Source organism: Sinocyclocheilus rhinocerous, unplaced genomic scaffold (genome assembly GCF_001515625.1).
Source record: "Sinocyclocheilus rhinocerous isolate Xijiao unplaced genomic scaffold, SAMN03320098_v1.1 scaffold1635, whole genome shotgun sequence".
NCBI lineage: Eukaryota > Metazoa > Chordata > Actinopteri > Cypriniformes > Cyprinidae > Sinocyclocheilus > Sinocyclocheilus rhinocerous.
Window position 1 is genome coordinate 1,220,202 of NW_015627629.1, and position 21,508 is coordinate 1,241,709.

The window sequence follows — 21,508 nt, forward strand, 5'->3', positions numbered from 1 at the left end:
TATTACAAATTAAGCGTTAAAATATCATTCCACAACAACATTTTTACTCAAATGCCATCTCAGTCATAATTATAGTGTTTGTGTCTAATCTTTAAGAAATGCCCTCAATGACCAGAAATGTTTCGCATTAATCTGAAGAGAGAGAGATGTTTGTCACTTCAACTTGTTGTCCTGTCATATTAGTGTCATGTCAGAAATCTAAATGGAATGTGTTTATGAATTTCTGAAGAAACACATAGGCAGGTGTCATCTGGTCTAAAAAAAAAAGTTTAATGTGGGTCAGGCAATTGGAAAACAGCTGTTCAACATGCTATAGTTCTCATAAAGGCTATAACTCGGTAACTAAAAATATCTGAGATAAAGGTGCAATTGCACAGGTACTTGTTTGAAAAAAAAAATTTGTGAAAAAAAATTAAGTGTTTAATACATTTTTATAATATACATTTTTTTTAGGATTGAAAAAAATAACAGTATTTATTTGAAAAAGAAATATTTTGTAATATAAATATCTATACTGTCAATTTTGATTAATTTAATGCATTAATTTAAAGCTAGTTTATAAAAAAAAAAAAAACTGACCCCAAACTTCAAACTGTTCAAAGTTTGTGAAGAATTCTGTTCTCCAATATAAAATTCATTGTGCTGAATGTATATTGTATTTATTATATGATATACATATTTTTTGACTCTAATGTATATGCCTAGGAAAAACTTTAAAATCCAAACCTAATGAGAAGTATTCACTGGAATAAAAAGTGTGACAAGAAACCCAGTTCTGCCCAGTAAAGAGAGATTAACTGTTCAAACTTGAGATATTGATTTTGAACCTCCTCCACATGTTTGACTTTTCCAAAACATCAAAAAGCTATTGATGAGAAGCCAGTGACCTGATTTCCAAGGCAAGGCGACTGTAAGCAGTAGGTGGGTATGCTGAAAACCATTTGGTCAAATGCAGCTCTTATTTTCATGATGAATTTACCTATTATGCAGCTCATGTAAAAGCATGGGGGCTGGACGGTTTCATGAACGATAGTGAGTCAGTTGGCAAACACTGTCAGATTCAGAGTCTCAAAATGATGGTTTTTGTTACTCTAAAAATCCCCGGGGTATCATTAACATTTACAGCAAAATAGTGAATCATTGTAAAAGTGCCTTTACTGTAAACACTGGCCAAGCTCAATTATATTCCTATTTACCAGAAAACCTTCAGAAACTGAAGAAAGAACTCAAAATAACTGAATAACTGTCATGCATTTTATCTAACAAATGAAATGCAACTGTTAATGATTGCTGCCTAAAGATATAAATCTCTATTGTTTATGACTTCCATGTCTGTTTTATTCTAATACAGAAAGACGTAACATGATATACATGTTTTTGAGCCTGTTGATCATGTAATTTGATATTAACTTTCTCTTATTGCCATATACTCTGTCATCCGCGTGCTACCTGCTGCGTTCGTGCTCACGAGTGACGTCTGTCACACTTTCCACCCTCTGCCACAACAGCTTGCCATTTGTAGCTAAAAAGGTGTTGATGGTGGGAGCCCGTGATGCTGCTTCCTGTCTCCATTGCACATCAGAATTTCCCCTCTGCCCGCCCACTTTCACTTTGTGCAGAGCTGTGGGCTGTTTCACTTCAGTCTGTCCGAGTCTCTTGATAGAGTCTGTTCTGCTCCTGAGTCAATGTAGACTGTTGCTTTCTCCAGCCACCCACACCGTTTGACCCCCGACTGAATGTTTTAGAGTGGTGAGTAACATATTTATTTACCTGTATTTTATAATATAGTGACGTGTTATTGCTTATTTTTTCAATGTTTTGAAGCTGTTAGCTAATTAAGTTAAACATATTATGCATACATTGTTTTTTTTTTTACTGTAATTTATATTACAGCTTAATATTTTGCTAATAATTTTCATGTGTTAGAAGACTAAAATGTATTTAATTTGATTTTATTTTATTAAATTAAATTAAATTAAATTAAATTACATTTTATTTAATTATTTTATTTATTTATTTTTTTTAAATGCATTATTTCTGCCATGAACTTCAGGTGTTGATTTGCAAAGTTTGATTCTATGATGCATTCTGTATTTAAGTTGCTATAGTGCTATAATAACAAATGAAACCATTTTCACCGATCAGGTAATCTGACCTAGAGGACTGCATCTATTGGTCATCACAACACAGCAAACCTATGAAGGTGTTGAGTGGTCACGGCGTGGTAAGTTATCACCTTTACCCATCAGTTTCACCCATCTATTGTCTTTTAATGTCATCATGGAAACTGATTAGTACGTATTTGAATTGACTTACTTCCCTAAATCCCATTGACAGGATAAACACATCTTTTGTTCTTTCTGTTTCAGTCTGTCGTCAAATCGTTGACCCAAAGCAGCATGGACGTAATCAGCATGCCAGCCACAGATGTAAGTATATCGATCCCAAGATCTTACGCATACAGCGTTCCTTATCACCTTCTGATTGATAGATTAGTGCAATTATGGATTCTTTGAAGGCTGAGTGTTGAGAACAAAGCCTACAATAGGATGCTACAAAGTCCTGACCTGTTAAATGTCAATAAATCTCACTTATACATGGTTTAGATGTGATGTTTACAAAGCTTGCACTGTTAAGCTCTTGTTGCACCAACCCAGAATCCCCCAGTTACTATGTTTAGTTCTGTTTTTTATTAGATATACCTCTAAAGTCCTTTGCTTCATCTTATTGATTTCTTTCATTTCTATTAGGTTCCAGTGAATACGGGACTCTCCCTTAGTCAGCAGACTAAAGCCAATCAGACCAGCTTCTCCCACACTGGTAAGCTAAAAGTCTCACTTCTGTTCTTTGAAATGTCATTGCTCTTTAATAGGTTTTTTTTATGTTGAAAAGAAGAAGAAGAAAAACAAACTAAACTAAAACTAAAAAAAACAACAAGTGTAAATACATTTTACTGTAAAATAGAATATCAGAATATGTTAATTCTTTTTAAAGAATATAGTGATTTTTACTGTTTATTAATATTTAACAGGAGACATCAACCAAAGGCGCTGGAAGAGCATCTTCCGTCAAGTACAGAAAAAGAACATGGAACATCCCAAAAACACACTGTTTGGGCGACCCTTGTCTGATGTCTGTCAAAAAGATGGGTGTCCTCCCATAGCAATTATGGTAAGAATTGTCATCTTGTGATACCATAGAACTTCAATGCAAAATCATAAACAAATTTGGTATTATATGTATGGGGTTTTAGTATTTCAAATGTCTTAATTTCCTTTGCAGGATATCTTTACATTGCTGCTGAGAAATGGTCTGTACACTGAGGGAGTGTTCAGGAGGGCCGGCAACGCCAGGGCTCGGAGAGAGATCAAGGCGCAGCTCAACGATGGGATAGAAGTGGATCTGAAAGAGCAGTCAGTCATTTTGCTTGCTGATCTTGTCAAGGTAAGGGACAGCCTTGTGCAATATGATTTGATTTGACTGATTAACAGCAATTCTAAAGTCTAGAATATGCATATTTGACCATTAACATCTATCTATTATGTGTATTTTGATTTGCAGGATTTTCTTAGACAACTGCCTGGCCGTTTGCTAATGGTGGAGAAGTACAAATCCTGGATGACTGCAATGGAAAAGGAAGGTCAAGAGCAGAAGTGTGCTGAACTTAAAATGTAAGTTATCTATTTTTTGAATAAAAAGTGTTTAGTGTAAATAAACTGTAATTGTGACCAGGTTTCCTTCATGTCTTTCTTTAGGGTGATCAACACACTTCCTGAGCCAAATATTCAGCTCTTGAAGCACTTTATGGTTCTGCTCTACCACATAAGTGAGAATGCAGATACAAACAAGATGAGTTCCACCAATCTGGCTACATGTGTTTCCCCCAACTTGCTCCAAACAGACAACGTGGAAAAGATGGAAGAGGTGAGTGTAGTGAAGATCTTGACCTTAAAGACTTCTCACATGATGTGGCTAAGAGCCAGAAAACAGAGGAAGAAAAGCTCAAACTAGTTTCATATGCAGACTTATTTTGACCTGTTTTCATGGGATTTCATAATCCATGTGATCTTTTATGTTGTTGATGTGCCCTTTGATTAATTCTCGTGTATCTTTGGGAATGTATTTGCAGGTGACGAAACTGACTGAGTTTCTCATTGACAACTGCCCTCAAATGTTTGGTGAGGATGCACTGACACTCTTTGGAGACTCTGATGAAGAGGAACTCAGCGATAACCAAGGTAATTTTTTTAATACTGTGTCTTTGCCTATGCACAGGAGTTTACACTGCAGATCCATTTCAATGGGGATGAAGAATGAACTTTGTCACAGTCTGTTCCTTAAAAAAACAAACACACAAATGAGATAATTATTGTTGACGTACAGTAAAAGTATAGAGGTATAAAAACAATATGGACAGTATAGCTCATTTGATCTTGAAATATATCTTGGGAAATATGAGAACATTGTGAATCACAACTAAGATCTCTTCGGAATCTCTTTTTATCAAGAGAAAACATGCAGGAGACTTTTACTGAAACAAACTGTAGTCATCCATTGACCAATGAGAATTTGAGAGAGGCGGGTCCAAAAATCCAATTGGCTATCCAATTCCCACTTGATTTCAAATTGAGGAAGCTATTTCCACAGCCTCAAAACATCTTACTAATTCCCATCTGTCCAGATTTCTCCAATGCATAGGCACTCTTTACATACGATGGCACAGATTTAGCAAAGCAAATGTAAACAAAATACTTGATAATTAATGAGTATCTGTCATTGATTTCTCCTTCAGACTCTTTTTCTTCGCACCGTCATGACTCTGCGTATGACAGTAATGACCCTGATGCAGACTCTATCAAATCCGGCACTGAAGAGAAATCCCAGGAACATTCCAGCGCAGAGGAACTTTGGACAAAAAAACTGACTCGCAGACGTTCAGAACCAGTAATCAACCTCATAGAGGGAGTTCAGCAGCACCTTGCCCTCTCCAGGAGCCAGACAGAAATGGACTTTTATGACAAACTCTTAACAAAGCAGATCTCTGATGACTGTATTGTGGTTAGAGCAGGCAACAGCTTGGGGAAGAGCTATGGGGCCAGGACATCCTCTAAAGACTGCTCGTATTGTTCTTCAAGTTCACTTGAGAGTTGTTTCTCCAGCGCTTCGGAGAGCTCTATCCATAACAGTCCTCTTATTGTGCCTTTATGCAATCAGAGAAAAGCCCTTCAACGCAAACATTCCTTCCCCACCCGCCAATCGGCACCTGCACCGAATCGCTCAGAGACCCCCAAAAGACGCTCCCAATCCATGAAGAGCGCACACATCAGAAGCAGGACTGTCTTCGGGCGAAGCGGCTCCACCAAACGGGCCATCGAGAGAACGCTACGCCACAGCCAGACCCTACCTGAGGTACTGAATCCTCAACCGGAGCTGAGACGCTTGTCTGGCGAGGAGGTTTTCCAGCAGGTGGACAGCAGGATACCAAGCGATCCTCCAAGTTATCAGCAAGCCGTTCAGCACAATTCCCACGTCGCTCTCTCGAGCCGTCGATCATTGACTGTACAGGATGCCAGATGTCTGTCAAAGCAAACGTGTAGCCACTCAAGATCTTCAAGTGAAGAGACATTGGAACTGTCTTCTGGGAATGAACATTTCGATATCCACAACAGAGACAATAAAGAGACATGTTGTGATAGTATGAGTGGATCCTCCTCAGAGTTGAGACAGAGGACCACATCTGAAACTGGGTATGAAGCATCAATGCCAGTTTGGTGCAGTCAGGAAGACCTCAGAGAGACATATGTCTGATTTACTGTTCATTTTTATTATTGTTGCTGCTTTTTGGTGGAGGGAAAATGTCTTTTGCATATGACCTCATAATGAGGCGTTAACATTTCAGGGCTTCAAGTGCGATTCATTTGTGCTGAATATGTTGAATTTTATTCTTCATTTTTGTCCAGTCTTTTGTGACAATGTGTTTATGCCCTCTGTGCTTTGATTCTATAGCACCCCAAAACCAAAAATGTAACCGAAAGGCACTTTGAGGAAATTTCACTACACAGATTTTAAGTTTTTGTGCAATGTTTGCAGAACTAATGTACATGCTTAAAAACAATGTAAATCATATGTATGTCTTCTCATGAAATAAAGACAACATAAAGCTAAAGTCATGTCGCCGTACACTTTATGCAATTTGAGTCACTAAGAAATAAAGTATTTAGCAATCATTTTATTATTATTTAAGAAAAAAAATTATATATATATATATATATATATATATAAACACCATGGCCTACCCCAAAAAGTATTTGCACACAAAATGTATGAATGTCATTGAATTAGATCAGGGGTTTGCAAATTTTTTTCATGCTAGGACCCACCTTGAGAGCAACCAAAAACAATTAAGAGAAATATGAGAATAAACAATATTTTAGCTAACAGTTTTTAGATTTTCGAGATTTTCGAGTTTCAATATTGCCACAAGGCTTATAAGAAGGCTATAAAAAATAGGAATAAACATATAAAGACATGTATGTAAGGTATACAGATAAATCATAGGCTAAACAGTTTTGCGTTCTTTGTCAAGTCAAGTAACTTTATTTTTTCAATATTTATTGTAATCTGTATTGTATAACGCTTTATACAATACAGATTTTTTTTCACAGTATTAAACAAGAAAGTAATAGAATCAGTGATGCAACCTTGAGACAGCTAGTAAGAGCAGTCTAATAATTATATTGAAGTAGTGATGCATTTACATGGAACCCTCAGTTCAGTGAGTCATATGATTCAGTAGCCGCTCTGAAAGATTCGTTGAGAATTCGTGAGACGGATTCAAACCAGTATCTTGTGTCCTTAGAACGAACCGGATCATAAGAGTAATTTGTTCGTGCATCGGGTGAGGAAACAAAATTGCTAGAAAATTTGCTAGAATTTTTTTATTTTATTTACATTTTTACAATTACTTTTCACAATATTGCAGTGATTTTTAGTAGACGTATTCATCTTTATTTTCCATGTATTTTAATGTAGGCTAGCCTATTGTTTTAGCATTTAAAACCATTTAAAGGGTGTTATTATACTATATTTAAAATAAATGCCTTTTGACATTTTTCTCAAACATTTTCGATATTTCGTGACATTTAAGCGATTTTAATCGTCATTTTTTATTTTAATTGTTCAAATACTTTCTGGGGATGAATGTTTATAAACATATTTAAATAAATATAAATATGTATTCGCCCCCCTGTAGCCTACTAAAGTACAGAAAGTAGAAAACTGCCCAGATATCCACCTTGTAGATTATCAACCTCAACCGCGCCCATGTTTTCTCCGCCCAGTCAGTGTATATGGACTGCAATGTTGTAATGTGACAGTGTGAGCCGTTAAAGAGCTTCTATCATTGTTATTGTTGACGACGCGATAAGAACTAGGCTGTGCACGCGCTCTAGTTCTGTCGCGTCGCCGTCTGTGCGCGAGCCGGATCAAAGGTCGAACCCGAGCTTACAGCGCAGCTGCACCGTAAGCAGAGACCTGCTGGCACTCTTTAACTCGAGTGGTCTAACTAACTTATCGTAGCTATCGCTGGGGCGAGGCTTTGACACCATCTATCGAAAATGACTCAGAAATGAGTCTCTAGCGCTCACTGTTCAGATCGGTCGCGAGCACAGCGCGAGTCTCTGGTTTTTTCTTAAGCTGGTCCTCACGCAAGACTGACAATGCCTAAGCCTGTAAGTAGTTCTTTTCTTTTTATTAAAAACATAACGGTTTATTACAGGAACAAAACGAGATTACAGTGCCATTAAAGAGAACAATCATGTGAATTATCTGTATTAGCCTACACACGGATTTAGAGAATGATCTTTCTAGTGTACAGTAGCCTATCCCATATATTAATCCGTATGTTTATGTCTAGAAAAATGTACGTTTATTGTTGATACATTTGTAGAATCCTGACTTGTTTAGAGTTGTGACTTAGGCTACAACAGGCCTCTGTCATAAAGACTCCCACATTCAAAAAAGTTTCATAGCTTAACCTTAGTTTCGTATTGTATTTAATATTTTTGTAATGTGTTCTGATTGACAAAATCCATGATGTTAAAAGAAAGGAGAGTCTTTAGTAGTTAAATCAAGATAAAGCTGCAATTTATTACTATATTGCCTCCATATAATTTTTTTTTTTAAACGTGTTATTAATGCCTATAATTAGTGTTTATACTTTAAATTATATTATAATTTTTATATTTCAGGTTGTAGTGATTACCTCAAACCTTAGAAGGATAGACTACTAACTATTAATTTGATGGTTAACATGCTTGAGTATGAGTCTTTACACATTAACTAGACTTATTGAGGATGAGTTCATGCTGTGTTCATGTCGCAAAAGTAAAAGATTAGCTAGATGCAGATTGTGCTGCTGTGAACATACTTTTGACTTTAGTATTTGAATACCAGGATGTGATGTCACACTACTTATTGTCCTTAACATTCAAGAGAGATTACTGGTAAACCAGTTTATTCATCAACGTTTTTTAATTCTTTATTTGTAAACATTTTTAGATCTTTTAGCGGATGCTGAAATGTATATTTTCACCTATTCTTTATGAAAAAGCTATTTAAAATATATAATAATAAAAAAAATACGGAAAAAGTACTGGCAATTTTCTGCAAGGACATTATACGGTATCATTTCACAGACATTTCTGCTAACTCTAAAACACAACGCAATGCTGTGCAAAATTCAAAACACAGATAAAACACAGGTAAACAATCTATATGAAAAATTCCTTATTGATAAGACAAAAAAATATGGAAATATAGCATTCCCAAGTTTGTCCCCATGGTTGAATAGCACATTATAAATGTATTAAATGATGAATTCTTTTGTTAAAATCCAAAAACCCTCTGTCTATTATCAAACATTACATTTGTTAGAAAATATGTTGCACTTCATTTAAATTTTATTGATAGAATTTTGAAAAAATATATATATATATTTTTTCAATACAGGATGATCACCGACATACTTTAAACCCCAACTGTATTGTGATTATTGTTTTTTCTGCTTTCATTAACTAATTGAGGGACTCATGGAATATTTGTACTTATACTTTTTTAAATTTATTTTAATTTTAAAGCAATACAAAACCATTAAAATAAACGAGAGAAAAAGGGTGATAAAAAGAAATTGTTACTGGATATAGCATCTAAACATGTATTTTCTCTTATACAAACGCATACATTTTAACCAGAATGTTCAATTTCTATTTACTATAGAAATTCCCATTCTATTTCCATTTGTGACTTATCCAAATACATTTTTAAAATCTACACTCTAAAAAATGCTGGATTAAATACAACCCAGTGCTGGGTAAAATAGGGACAAACCCAGCACATTTAGACCTAAAGCTTCTTTAAGCCTATGAAGCACAAACACTTATCTGTGATTTGAGGGAAGTGGGATAGCACCGGCTTGTGAGTCTGCACCCTTCAGGCAAATGAGACATGCAGGTTTAGCCGTCAAGCTGTGTTATGACGTACTTTGAGTCTTTCCTCCTGTTAGATAAATTTGCAGCTGAGATGGTTGCTCATGGAGATGGCGACTGCTGGATTAAACAGTAGCACTCACGCAGTCTGTTCCATTGTTAGGCCAAATCCAACCGAGAGGACAAGCTTTGAAGATTATAGATTATACCTGCCATGCTGGCTTTGGGATTAATGTTTATTTTCTATAAGGACAAGCTGAAGTTGCCAATAATAAGCAGCTTGTTTGTCACTTACCGACAAGACCCAAAATATTTTTGAAAGCATGTGCTAATCAATGTATAGTGCTAATTATGCATGTAGTATGGTTATCATATTTAGAGACTTCATAGTGGCAGCAGTCATTTAAACTCTTTTGACAGAGTTGCAAGCCTTATCTAAGGGCTTGCTGATAAAGGTTAATTTGCATTATGTCACACTGATTACGATACTCAGAAGATTGGAGACCTTGTACTTTCTATTTTATTGTAACTTTATTAACATTGTTATACAGGCTTTCTAACTAAAACTGAGGTTGAGATTCTAAGTGGACATATTCACTGGTTTATTGATTTTCATTATAAATTATAGTGAATTGTATTAGATATAAAAAAAACATATCTAAATTTGACTGTGGAAAGTACATGTGTTGTCTTTTAAATGTAATAGATTTTCACCATGAATTCAATGGTTATTCCGAATTAAATTAAGTTTTAATGGTAAAATTTTATGTATTGTTATTTTTTAGTGAAATAAAATAAAAAGAAAATCATGAAAAACAATAAAAATCATCATAAAATTGGGTCAGTGAGAAGTATCAGTAAGATTTGTTTTTTGAAAGAAATGAATAGGTTTCTTTTATTCAGCAAGAATGCATTAAATTGATCAAATGTAACAATAAAGACATTTGTGACCCTGGAGCACAAAACCAGTCTTAAGTCGCTGGGGTATATTTGTAGCAATAGCCAAAAATTCTAAATTATTGATTTTTCTTTAATGCCAAAAATCATTAGGATATTAAGTAAAGATCGTGTTCCATGAAGATATTTAGTAAATTTCCTAAATTTTATTTAAAGTAAATGCTGTTATTTTGAACTTTTTCTAATCAAAGAATCTTGAAAAAATGTATTAGGGTTTCCACAAAAATAAACCAAATCAGCATAATTGAATGTCTGAAGGATCATTTGAAGACTGGAGTAATGGCTGCTAAAAATTCAACTTTGCCACCACAGGAATAAATTGCATTTTAAAATATAATCAAATAGAAAAGTTATTTTAAATTGAAAAATATTTCGCAATATTACTTTTTTTACTTTTTTTTTTTGGGTTGCAGCCTTTTTTAAAATTAAAATTAGTAATATTTTCTACAGAATACCATTTATGGTTGCTCGCAGATATTTTTAGAATTTTAAGTAGTGAAAATTGTTGCAACTTTGTATTGTCAGCAGCAGGTGCCAAAAGTTCTACAGTAGGTGACCAATACCGTTCTAAACATGCAGATCATTTATTTGCTGATGTGGCTAAATACTAACGCCAGGGTGTAACAGTTATTGCACTGTGAGTATTATAGCAGTTGTCACTTTACTCATGATTAGAGACACTAAATGTGCTAATCCTGAATATATGAAGGTCTTTTATTTAAGCTTTGCAAATAGGTACCAATAACAGGAAGAAAGCGTTGAACTGAAATGTTGATGGGTCTTGGTTACCCAAAATAACTTTGCTAACATTTGTTGCACAAGTTTGAAGGGTTTATCTTTACAGCTCTAGAATAAGTTCACATGATTGTGTAACTGACAATGCTTTTAAGGCTCTGTCAAGGTTCACTGGGTTGTTATGAAAGCTTGTGTAAAGTGTGCTGGACTGAGATCTTTACCATAGAATTCATGGAATCTCTTCTGGGCACAGATTTTTAGTGTTTTATCACTGTTTGCTTGTTATTCCTTTTTGTTCACAAAAGTATGCTTTGTTTGTTTCTTTGTATAAAATCTAAAACGAAACCTCATAGATTATATATATATATATATATATATATATTATATTATCATCGATTAATAATGTCACACCCATGAATGTCCGTTGAATCTGTTGAAATCATCTCCTTTGTCAGTTGTCAGTCATCTGGAGGATATTGCATAATGCAGATCTGTTCTAAGACTTTATCGCTAGTGGCTTTGTGGAATGAGATGTAATTTAGGGAACATAACGTTCCATGATTATAGTTAACATGCATCTGATAGCTGATGTTCCAACTGATGTGGTGTAATGTAATTAAGGTGTTTGCTGTGTGAAATATTGTATTAAATGAACATTTTAAACATTTTTCGGCCAATAAATCTGTTCTGTTGTAATGGCATATTTAAAATTTCTGTGCAAATACCAACACATTTTTGCCTTAATTTATTCCAATACTTGATTCAATGACAATGGAAAAACACTCACTTATATTTGTTCTCTGCAGATCAATGTCCGTGTCACCACAATGGATGCCGAGCTGGAATTTGCAATCCAGTCGGTTACAACAGGCAAACAGCTCTTTGAGCAGGTGAGCAACGGCCAAAGGCTCCTGAAATCCTCCAGGTTGTTTTTTTTAAAGCTAAGCCAGTGAGACGATATTTGAAGAATCACCTGTGGTTTTTAACCCTATAGAGCTTACTGTATTGTACGCACATTTCTAAGGCCTCTAAATTAGCAACATGATCAAAACTTTACTTCAAAGGTTATATTTCACTTACTGGACTTTAGCAGCTTAAGGTTTACTTGATTATTCATACATAATTATTTTTTGTAGAAAACATTCATTTTGTGAATTTAAAATTTGAGTATCAAATATGATACATCAGGCTTTGGTGGAACATTTATTTGGATATGTATTATGGTATTTCTTTGGAGGTATATAGAGGAGATATTGGGAGATATAGAATGACAACTGATATTTATATGCATTTTATGTAAGTAGTCTGCTATACTGTTATAAAGATCTCATTGATTTACATTGCAAGTAATTTCAACTTACTTTTTGGTCATATAAATATCAGCAACTGCACCAAATTGCATACTTTTGCTCAGTCTGGGCCTCTGAATAAAAATTTATCAAATATGATACTCGACTAAAGGCTTCCAAATTAGATTTTTCTGACTATGATTTCATACGAGTTAAACTAAAGGCTAAATTCCCTCCACTTTAGATACAGATGAGGGAACATGTTTGTAGTTTCACGCTGCATGCTGGGAAAATAACTAAAAGTAATAGCAAAAAATTAAGGTTCTCACCAAACTATGAAAACCTCCTACCAAGTGGACATGCACTTGCATAAACATAGTGCTTGCATAATATTTTCTATGCGATCTAAATGCACCACTTTTGTTCTATCACAATGAATCATCAACTTGTAGTAACTTGTATCTTTTTGAAATGACAACACAAAACTTTGTAACTAATTTCAAAAGCATTTTACTTACCTTAGTCACACCCAAATTCATGCTCCTAGTCACTGGGTGTAAATCATTTGTCAGATACTGTTGAGATTAGTAATGCTAAACTATCTTGTTATATGGCGATTGGTGAGCTTCGTGGTATGACAGGACATACGGTATATGACACCAAGGTGGAGGACACCGTCTCTGCCTATATTTGCACACACCTAACTGATAAGAGGTCTGGATGGGTGGTATTTTCCCTTCCTGTAGAGTTCCTATTCTAATCAACTAAGACTAGAGACTCCCATTGTTTGACCTACAACATAACGTCATGCTTGTTTATCAAGGGTGATTAGGTATATGTTTTAAATGTACTCCAGTTTGTTCTCATACATTTAGCATTGGGTTAGTCACTTCTAATTGGTTGATTTTTATCCTCTGTGTTGATCTATTCAGGTGGTTAAGACGGTGGGTTTGCGTGAGGTCTGGTACTTTGGCCTGCAATACACAGACACCAAAGGCTTTCTGACATGGCTGAAACTGGACAAAAAGGTATTATTGATTTTGTAGAGGAAATATATACATATTTTAAAACATTTTCCTGCACTATATTGTTAGACGAGAAAATAACGTTAATAATACATTAATAATATATTAATAACACGTTAATAATGCATTGATGTTAATGATATTCACAGACAGTTCTACAACAGACAAATAAAGGCTTATTTCATTACAATTTGCTAATATCATACATGGCACTAGGGCTGCACGATAAATCGCATGCGATATTTAATGCGCATCTTGTCAGAAAGCCGGTTCTGTAATCAGCGGTAAATCTCCATCACCTGCGGGCTTTCACATGGAGCAGCATTAACTACACAGAGCCGTTGTTCACTGACGAGCTGCGCAAAAAATCGTGCGAAAATTAACGTGGTTTTGCGCAGCTTGCCTGTGAACAACGGCTCTGTGTAGTTAATGCTGCTCAATGTGAAAGCACGCACGTGATGGAGATTTACCGCTGATTACAGAACCGGCTTTCTGACAAGATGCGCATTAAATATCGCATGCGATTTATCGTGCAGCCCTACATGGCACACATACAAGCATTTTATTAGTGGCATTGCTAAGGCAACCAAGCGTCAGTATTATTATCGTCCATTTACCCATAAGTATTAAACTTTGGTGCATAACTTGTCTTGCTCCATTTGACATGTATGATACCATAAATTGTGTAGCTTAATGAGGAGGGAATTGATATAGCTTGTGATTTTTGCATGCAGACGATAAAACAGACAAAAGAATCCCATAGACTTACTGGCACCCAACCCATATCTACAGACTAAAATATCATAAATGTGGGAGTGGGCTTTTTTGACTTGAGTCAGCATTTAACCACCCAAGCAACCACCCAAAATACCCTAGAAACAGCACCGGAACGTTTTAAGAACATGCTATCTATAGGTGGAGATGTAGGTGTTAGTGTTATTTTACTACTCTTACATTTACTACTCTGAAGGCTCACTTTCTGACATGTGATTGCGTTTGTTGAATGCTTGCAACATATGACACATTTGAAAAGATTAAGATTGTTGCTTATAATGCAGTAGGGGTACAGAAATTCAGGGTTTAAAGCAATACTTCAAATAGTTTTCTTTTATTTATTCAAATTCTCTCTTGCTTTGTGTCATATTTTATTGTACGTACAATCACCTAAAAAACATATCATCATATAGTAATACATATCAAAACTGTTGTATTAATGTTCTGTCACTAAAATATCTGCATTGTATCATAGTATCTAAATAAACATAGTTCTGAACATTGCAATATAGTCATTTGCTTTGCATATTAATACTCCATATTACAAAATGTTCATGTTACAAACAAATTTTAACATTACATGTGCCCAACAGCATTCAAAAGAAACCTTTGCCACTTAGCTACCCAATACAGAGACCCTAAAGGGACATAGTGATGGGGGAAAAAAAGACATGGGAGGAAAAATTGTATTTGAAGGCTTTTGTGAGCAAACACAAAGTTTTTTGGAGGAACCTAAAAGTTATGAAAACTGAATTTTTACCTACCATTTCATATTAATTTCATCTCCACTTTGAGTTTTGTGTGTCACAATCCAACATTCATTCTTCATTCTGATTTCACAGGTGTCCTCTCAAGAGGTGAAGCAAGAAAACCCTCTGCAGTTTAAGTTTCGGGCCAAGCATTACCCTGAAGACGTGGCTGAGGAGCTGATTCAGGACATCACGAAAAAGCTTTTCTTCCTGCAGGTGAAGGAAGGCATCTTGAGCGATGAGACCTACTGCCCCCCAGAGACAGCCGTTCTGCTGGCCTCCTATTCTGTTCAGGCCAAGTTTGGAGACCACTCACCGGAAACCCACAAACCTGGATACCTAGCGACCGAGAGGCTTCTGCCTCAGAGGTGAGTGGAAACTGCTCAAAAAACATTCATTCAGTGCATTCTAATGATTCAGTGATTTGAAATTACTCACATAAGTGGTGCTTGTTCATGTTCCTGGAGGTCTTCTTTCCTGTAGAGTTCAGTTCTAGCCTTTCTCCAACACACCTGTTTGTAATTATCAAGTGTTCCTGAAGATCTTAATTAGCTGGGTCAGATTGGGTTTGGTGCTGAACTTCGCAGGAAAGTCTCCTAAAGATCTCTGGGAATATAACTGAGGTCCCCTGACTTAAATTGCTTAGTTAGAAAAAAAAAAGAAAGAATCACCACAGATTAAAATCAAGTTGGCTAAACATATTTTCATTAAAAATGTCAAACCTGACATCATTTGGACATGTCAGCAGCATGCAGAGTTTTGAATCTCAAACTAAATTATCAGAACTCAATAAAAATAACAGAATTTTACTAGGTTTAATAGTAACTTGTTACAAAAAGTACTTTATTCAGAATTTTACTGAAATCACTTCACTATTGTTGCTACATATTAATGTAAAAATGAATATAATCATATAAATATACACTTATCTATGCATATTGTTGGTGCTGCTTCTAACCATCTGAAAATCTTTTTAAGTATGTTTGAAAGACTTCTATTTAGCTTTATTTTAAACATAAACACACACATTTACACTGATGTTACTTAATATTCCAACACATGTGAAAATTAATATAAAATTAACATTACTTACAATACACAAAGTTGCAAGTTTAAGTATATTTATTTATTTTAAAAAAAGTCTCCAAAAAAGAAATGCATGAAAATGAAATATTTTTAGAATATAATAATCTTGTCAAATCTACAAAGAATTTGCAAATGCATTTGCGTATGTTTTGGCCACTTTCAATTGCCGATAAAGAAAACTGAGGCTCTGAAGATCCTAAATAGACAGAAATTATTGTGAGAAGACAAAAATAGAAACAAAGATGCTGTTGTAAGGTAATGATGAAAACATTTGTACAGTTTTTATTATGTGACATTTTGAAAATGTAATTTCATTCATATTTTGGCCCCAAATATATTTATGTTATATGGCCACAACACTTTTAGTCATATGATTCTACCACAACCCTTACGAAGATTATAGTAAAAGTAGTAACAATATTCTTTGGTGGATTGATTATCGTTTGTATAAACACACTTTTACTACAAATACTGCAAATACCATGGTTAAACTATGGTTAGTGTAGCAAAACCATTGTTAATTTATGGTTACCATGGATTAAGTAACCATGTTTTTTTTTTTTTTTGGATTTATTTGTAGTAAAACCATGGTTCATTTTCAAAACGGAAGGTTTGTTGATTTGATATTCTGTGTTTTCAGAGTGCTTGACCAGCACAAACTCTCTAAAGAACAATGGGAGGAGAGGATCCAGATTTGGCATGAGGAGCACAGAGGCATTCTCAAGTGAGTCGGACTTATATACTGCCATTCAGCTCGCCTTCATGTCGCTCCACCAGCTTATCATTTCTTCGAATTTTTCATCACCAGGGAAGATGCCATACTGGAGTATCTAAAGATCTCACAGGATTTGGAAATGTATGGCGTCAACTATTTCGACATCAAGAACAAGAAAGGAACAGACCTGTGGTTAGGCGTAGATGCTTTGGGACTTAACATCTATGAAAAAGAAGACAGGTAAGCACTTTTTGTGAGTGAGGCCTGATTATTTAGAAACGGTGCTAGGCTAGTTGGGGATATCGGGGTCAGTGTGGCAGCTGTCATGACTGTGGGGTTAATGACCTGCGGAGTGACTGTCCTAACCCACAACAAGCCAAACAAGTCAACACGAACACATAGTGCTTTATTGAGAGGTCATTGCACTAATGGACCACAAAGTCTGTGATTTTTGTAATGTTTGTTGACAAACACAAAAAAGACATTACAATAAAAAAGTTAAAAAAAAATGTCAGTTGCATGAAATATATTTTGGCTGTTCTTCATTACTTAGGTTGACTCCAAAGATTGGATTCCCTTGGAGTGAAATAAGGAACATCTCATTCAGTGACAAGAAGTTCACAATAAAACCCATTGACAAAAAAGCTCCTGTAAGTATTTGCATGAATGATTTTATGTCTTTTTTTCACCTGAAATTATTGTATCTGGGCCAATGGCAAATAACAGCTTAGAAGATGAAGAAAGGAAACATGTGTCAAGTTTACTGAAATTAACTCTTTGTATTCAGGCTGGTTTCATATGGTTTTGAAAAACTTTTATACATTTTCAAAAAAATTACAATTTAATGATTAAAGGATAATTGTCACATGGTGTAACTATCAAGTTAAAAATAATGTAAAATAATGTATTTTCCTAACACCTTGAATACATATCTTAATCTTTACTTTCCAAAATGTTTTAGAACACATTTATATATATATATATATATATTCTGTATGTGTACACACACACACAATGCCAAACTATTTTCTGAGTCCTTTTTCTTTATATCATTATATTAAGACATTTGAACCCCCTGCCCTGATATTTTGGATGTTATGCGTCCAAAAGATATCAAAATGAATGGTAATTCAGAATTTTTAAAACATTCTTCATATGAGAAGTGTATTCAAGTGGATAATATTTTTTTTTCAATCATGAAGGCCGGTTGGAATATATTTGGCATATTATTTACGGAAAAGACATTATAAAATGTGACACATTCTGTTCTCCCTCTTGTTCTTACAGGACTTTGTGTTCTATACGTCTCGTCTGCGTATAAACAAGCGCATCCTGCAGCTGTGCATGGGAAACCATGAACTTTACATGCAGCGCAGGAAACCTGATACCATTGAAGTGCAGCAGATGAAGGCTCAAGCCAGAGAGGAGAAACACCAGAGACAGATGGAGAGGTGAGGACACAATGTTCATTATCAATGACCAGCTGCCCTGAGGAGCACAGCAAGACACCAGCTCAGGGCAGATCATCACTAATTTAAAAAAGTTATTGGCCAATAAAATATTTGTTTGTTTGTTTGTTTGTTATTTTTATTTTGTTATATTTTTCCCCCCATTAAGAGTACATAATTAAATGTGTTTGCTACCTGTTTTCTTCCCAGAGCCCAGCTGGAAAATGAGAAGAAGAAAAGGGAGGCAATAGAGAAAGAAAAGGAGAGGGTAGAGAGAGAGAAGCAGGAGATGATGATGAAGCTTCTCCAGTTTGAAGAGCAGACCAAAAAGGTTGAGAGAGGTAAGGTACTACATATCTGATCTCTTTAATACAGTAATACATATTTTCTTGTTTGGTCTTGTTTGAAATTAAGATTGAAATCCCAATGAAAAGTGGAATGATCTTGTATAACCCTTAAGGATAGATAGATAGATAGATAGACAGAATGGTGTTTAAGTTAGCTACCATACTAGCACATGCTTGCAATAAATGATGTTTAATTGAGTATAATTGAGTGACTGCTGCCCCCTTATGGTTGATTTTATGTATTGTTCAGATCTGAAAGAGCAGTTTGAGAGGGCCCGGATACTGGAGGAAGACAGACGGCGGGTGGAGGAGGAGGCGGCACGTCTGGAGGCTGAGAGACAGGCGGCGCTGATGGCTAAAGAAGAACTGGCCAGGCAAGCTGAGGACCAGATGAAAAATCAGGAGCAGCTAGTGAGCGGGGGACACATTTACATACACAAAACGCACCTTTAACAGTGAAAATCTACATATTCTGTGATGGATTGTGTAAAACTTGTTTTATTTATAGTGAACTGAAGCTTGATTTTTTAATATATATATAGGCAGCAGAACTGGCAGAATACACTGCAAAGATTGTCTTGCTGGAGGAAGCCAGGAGAATCAAGGAAGAAGAAGCCAGTGAATGGCAGAACAGGGTGAGTTTTGAACAGTATACACTACTGGTCAAAATATTGGATTAATTAAGATTTTTTAATCTAACTATTGTTGAAGTCATGTAAGTGGAAAATATGGATACATTTTTCTTCTTATAACGGACCTCTTCAATTCTCTCAGGCTAAAGAGGTACAGGACGATCTGGAAAAGACCCGTGAGGAGTTGCAGCACGTTATGTTGTCCCCTGTGGCTGCTGCCCCCATGGCTGCACCCATGTCCCGGGCCATGATGGAGGAACCCTTAGAGAACGATCACGATGATCAAGAGGAGAACAACAGCACCTACAGTGCTGAGCTCCATGTGGAGGGCATAGAGGACCACCGCAATGAGGAGGATCGCATCACAGAGGCAGAGAAGAACGAGCGCGTGCAGAAACAGCTCATGGTAACGCGCCTATTACGTTTCCTCAAACATAATTACGTATGGATTAGTAGCAAGGATTGTGATTCATCCCAATCATTCATCATATTTTGATTCTGAAGAACACCTAAAACACAACCAGATTCATTCAGTAACTATTTCTGGAGGTTCTGCAGATTTTGAGGATTATGATTTATTTTAAAATTCATTCAGGAGATTTGTTCAACAGAGTCGTTCGTAATTAAAACTAGTCTTATCTTATTTTCAGTTCGTTCACATACATATACATACATAACACTTACCTGTATTGGAGATTTTGATTCATCTGAGTGATTCATTGAATCTTTTAAACACCTAAAACGCATCCAGATTCGTTCACTGATTTGTTCAGTAACTATTTATGGAGGTTATGTTATGTTTTATGTTTTGAGGATTTTGAATCATTATATCATTCATTCAGGAGGAGATTCATTCACCAACAGATTCAAGTTTGTTTTTTGAACACCTAAAAACTGATTAGTTCAGATTAGTTATATTTCTATAGGTTACATTGTTACACATGTAGGTGGTGACCGGTAAGTTTTTTTTTTTTAGCATTATGAGTCATATTATCATTCGTTCAGGAGATTAATTAAAAAACATAGATTTGTTCATTATTATTCTTTCAGGACTCATTATTATCCTTTCTTTCTCAGTGACTCAAACCAGACTAAAAAAAAAAAGATTCAGATCTGTTCAATGATTTGTTCAGGTACTCTTTCTGTAGTTTACATGATTACAACAGTAGGCAAGTGTCTTTTTTTTTCAGTGAGTCTCTGTATCATTAATTAACCAGTTTCTGCTAAAAAAAACTACAATGATTTACAATTTGTTTACAATTTCAAGCCTAATTATCCTAAATTGTATCAGTCTGTTCAATAAAAGACATGCTTCATTCATATACCGTTTGTTTATGAACAACACTCCACATTTATCTGGTTCATATCATGGTGACATTGATCTCAAATCACCACTTTCAGATCATACCACTAGTATGAATTATACTTCACATCTCAATGTTTTTAATTTCAGTTGTCCCAATAGGTATGTACATTGTGACTAACTGTTTCTTAAATTGCTTTTAGGCCCTGAGCTCTGAGCTGGCCGACGCTCGAGATGACTCTAAGAAGACTAAGAACGACATTCTGCACAATGAAAATGTACAAGCCGGGAGGGACAAGTACAAGACGCTTCGTCAGATCCGCATGGGCAACACCAAGCAGAGAATAGATGAGTTCGAAGCCTTATAATGGCTGATAAATTCTCCAATAAATCTTGAGTACCGGCAGCTCTTGCTGTTCAAAGGTGAATTCATCTAATTACCACAAATGGCCTCACTTTGTCTTTGCCATTGAAAAGACGGGATTATTTACACAGTCTGTACACACTACACAAGTAGTGTAGTTTTTATTTCTGAAACTTATTTAAGGCACTAAAATGATATGTGTATGTTGCCTTGAGAACACTCTTGAGATCTTATTTATGCTAATTGTGCCAAAGGCTTTGGCTTGAAAAATCATGTCATCTTTTATGGGAACCTTTTTATTAGTGCTAACTTAAGATCTTTTGCATTCAAAATGTGGTGCAGCATCATGTTGTGTCATAAAACACAACTCTTATTCATAAAATGGAGGTTTTATGTTTAAAAAGGCTGAAAAACAAAAAGTGAAAATATATTATGATAGAGAATTATTGATAATGATCTAAAACATGAATGTGATCAAATAGTGGCCATAACAAACAAGTCAATGGTTTTTAACAAATTTTGATTAAAGAAATGCTGCATAGTAAATTAGATTATATTAGATTGTATATTTTCTATGTATAATTTTAAAATAATTATAT

General features: G+C 35.2%; 2 protein-coding genes across 2 annotated transcripts; both read left to right on the forward strand.

Annotated features, from left to right (window-relative positions):
• The first annotated feature begins 569 nt into the window (after positions 1 to 569).
• LOC107732328 (T-cell activation Rho GTPase-activating protein-like) lies at positions 570 to 6,156 on the forward strand. Its single transcript, XM_016543615.1, has 10 exons — positions 570 to 1,749; positions 2,146 to 2,224; positions 2,370 to 2,429; positions 2,751 to 2,820; positions 3,032 to 3,171; positions 3,283 to 3,444; positions 3,562 to 3,671; positions 3,756 to 3,924; positions 4,130 to 4,238; positions 4,793 to 6,156. Exons 2-10 carry the CDS (start codon positions 2,198 to 2,200, stop codon positions 5,806 to 5,808), a joined length of 1,863 nt encoding a protein of 620 aa, XP_016399101.1. The 5' UTR covers positions 570 to 1,749; positions 2,146 to 2,197; the 3' UTR covers positions 5,809 to 6,156.
• A 1,210-nt stretch (positions 6,157 to 7,366) lies between these two features.
• LOC107732333 (ezrin-like) lies at positions 7,367 to 21,218 on the forward strand. Its single transcript, XM_016543628.1, has 13 exons — positions 7,367 to 7,730; positions 11,984 to 12,067; positions 13,399 to 13,494; positions 15,108 to 15,382; positions 16,741 to 16,824; positions 16,909 to 17,055; positions 17,369 to 17,465; positions 18,103 to 18,266; positions 18,474 to 18,604; positions 18,861 to 19,021; positions 19,153 to 19,245; positions 19,385 to 19,648; positions 20,749 to 21,218. Exons 1-13 carry the CDS (start codon positions 7,719 to 7,721, stop codon positions 20,911 to 20,913), a joined length of 1,773 nt encoding a protein of 590 aa, XP_016399114.1. The 5' UTR covers positions 7,367 to 7,718; the 3' UTR covers positions 20,914 to 21,218.
• Positions 21,219 to 21,508: the final 290 nt, after the last annotated feature.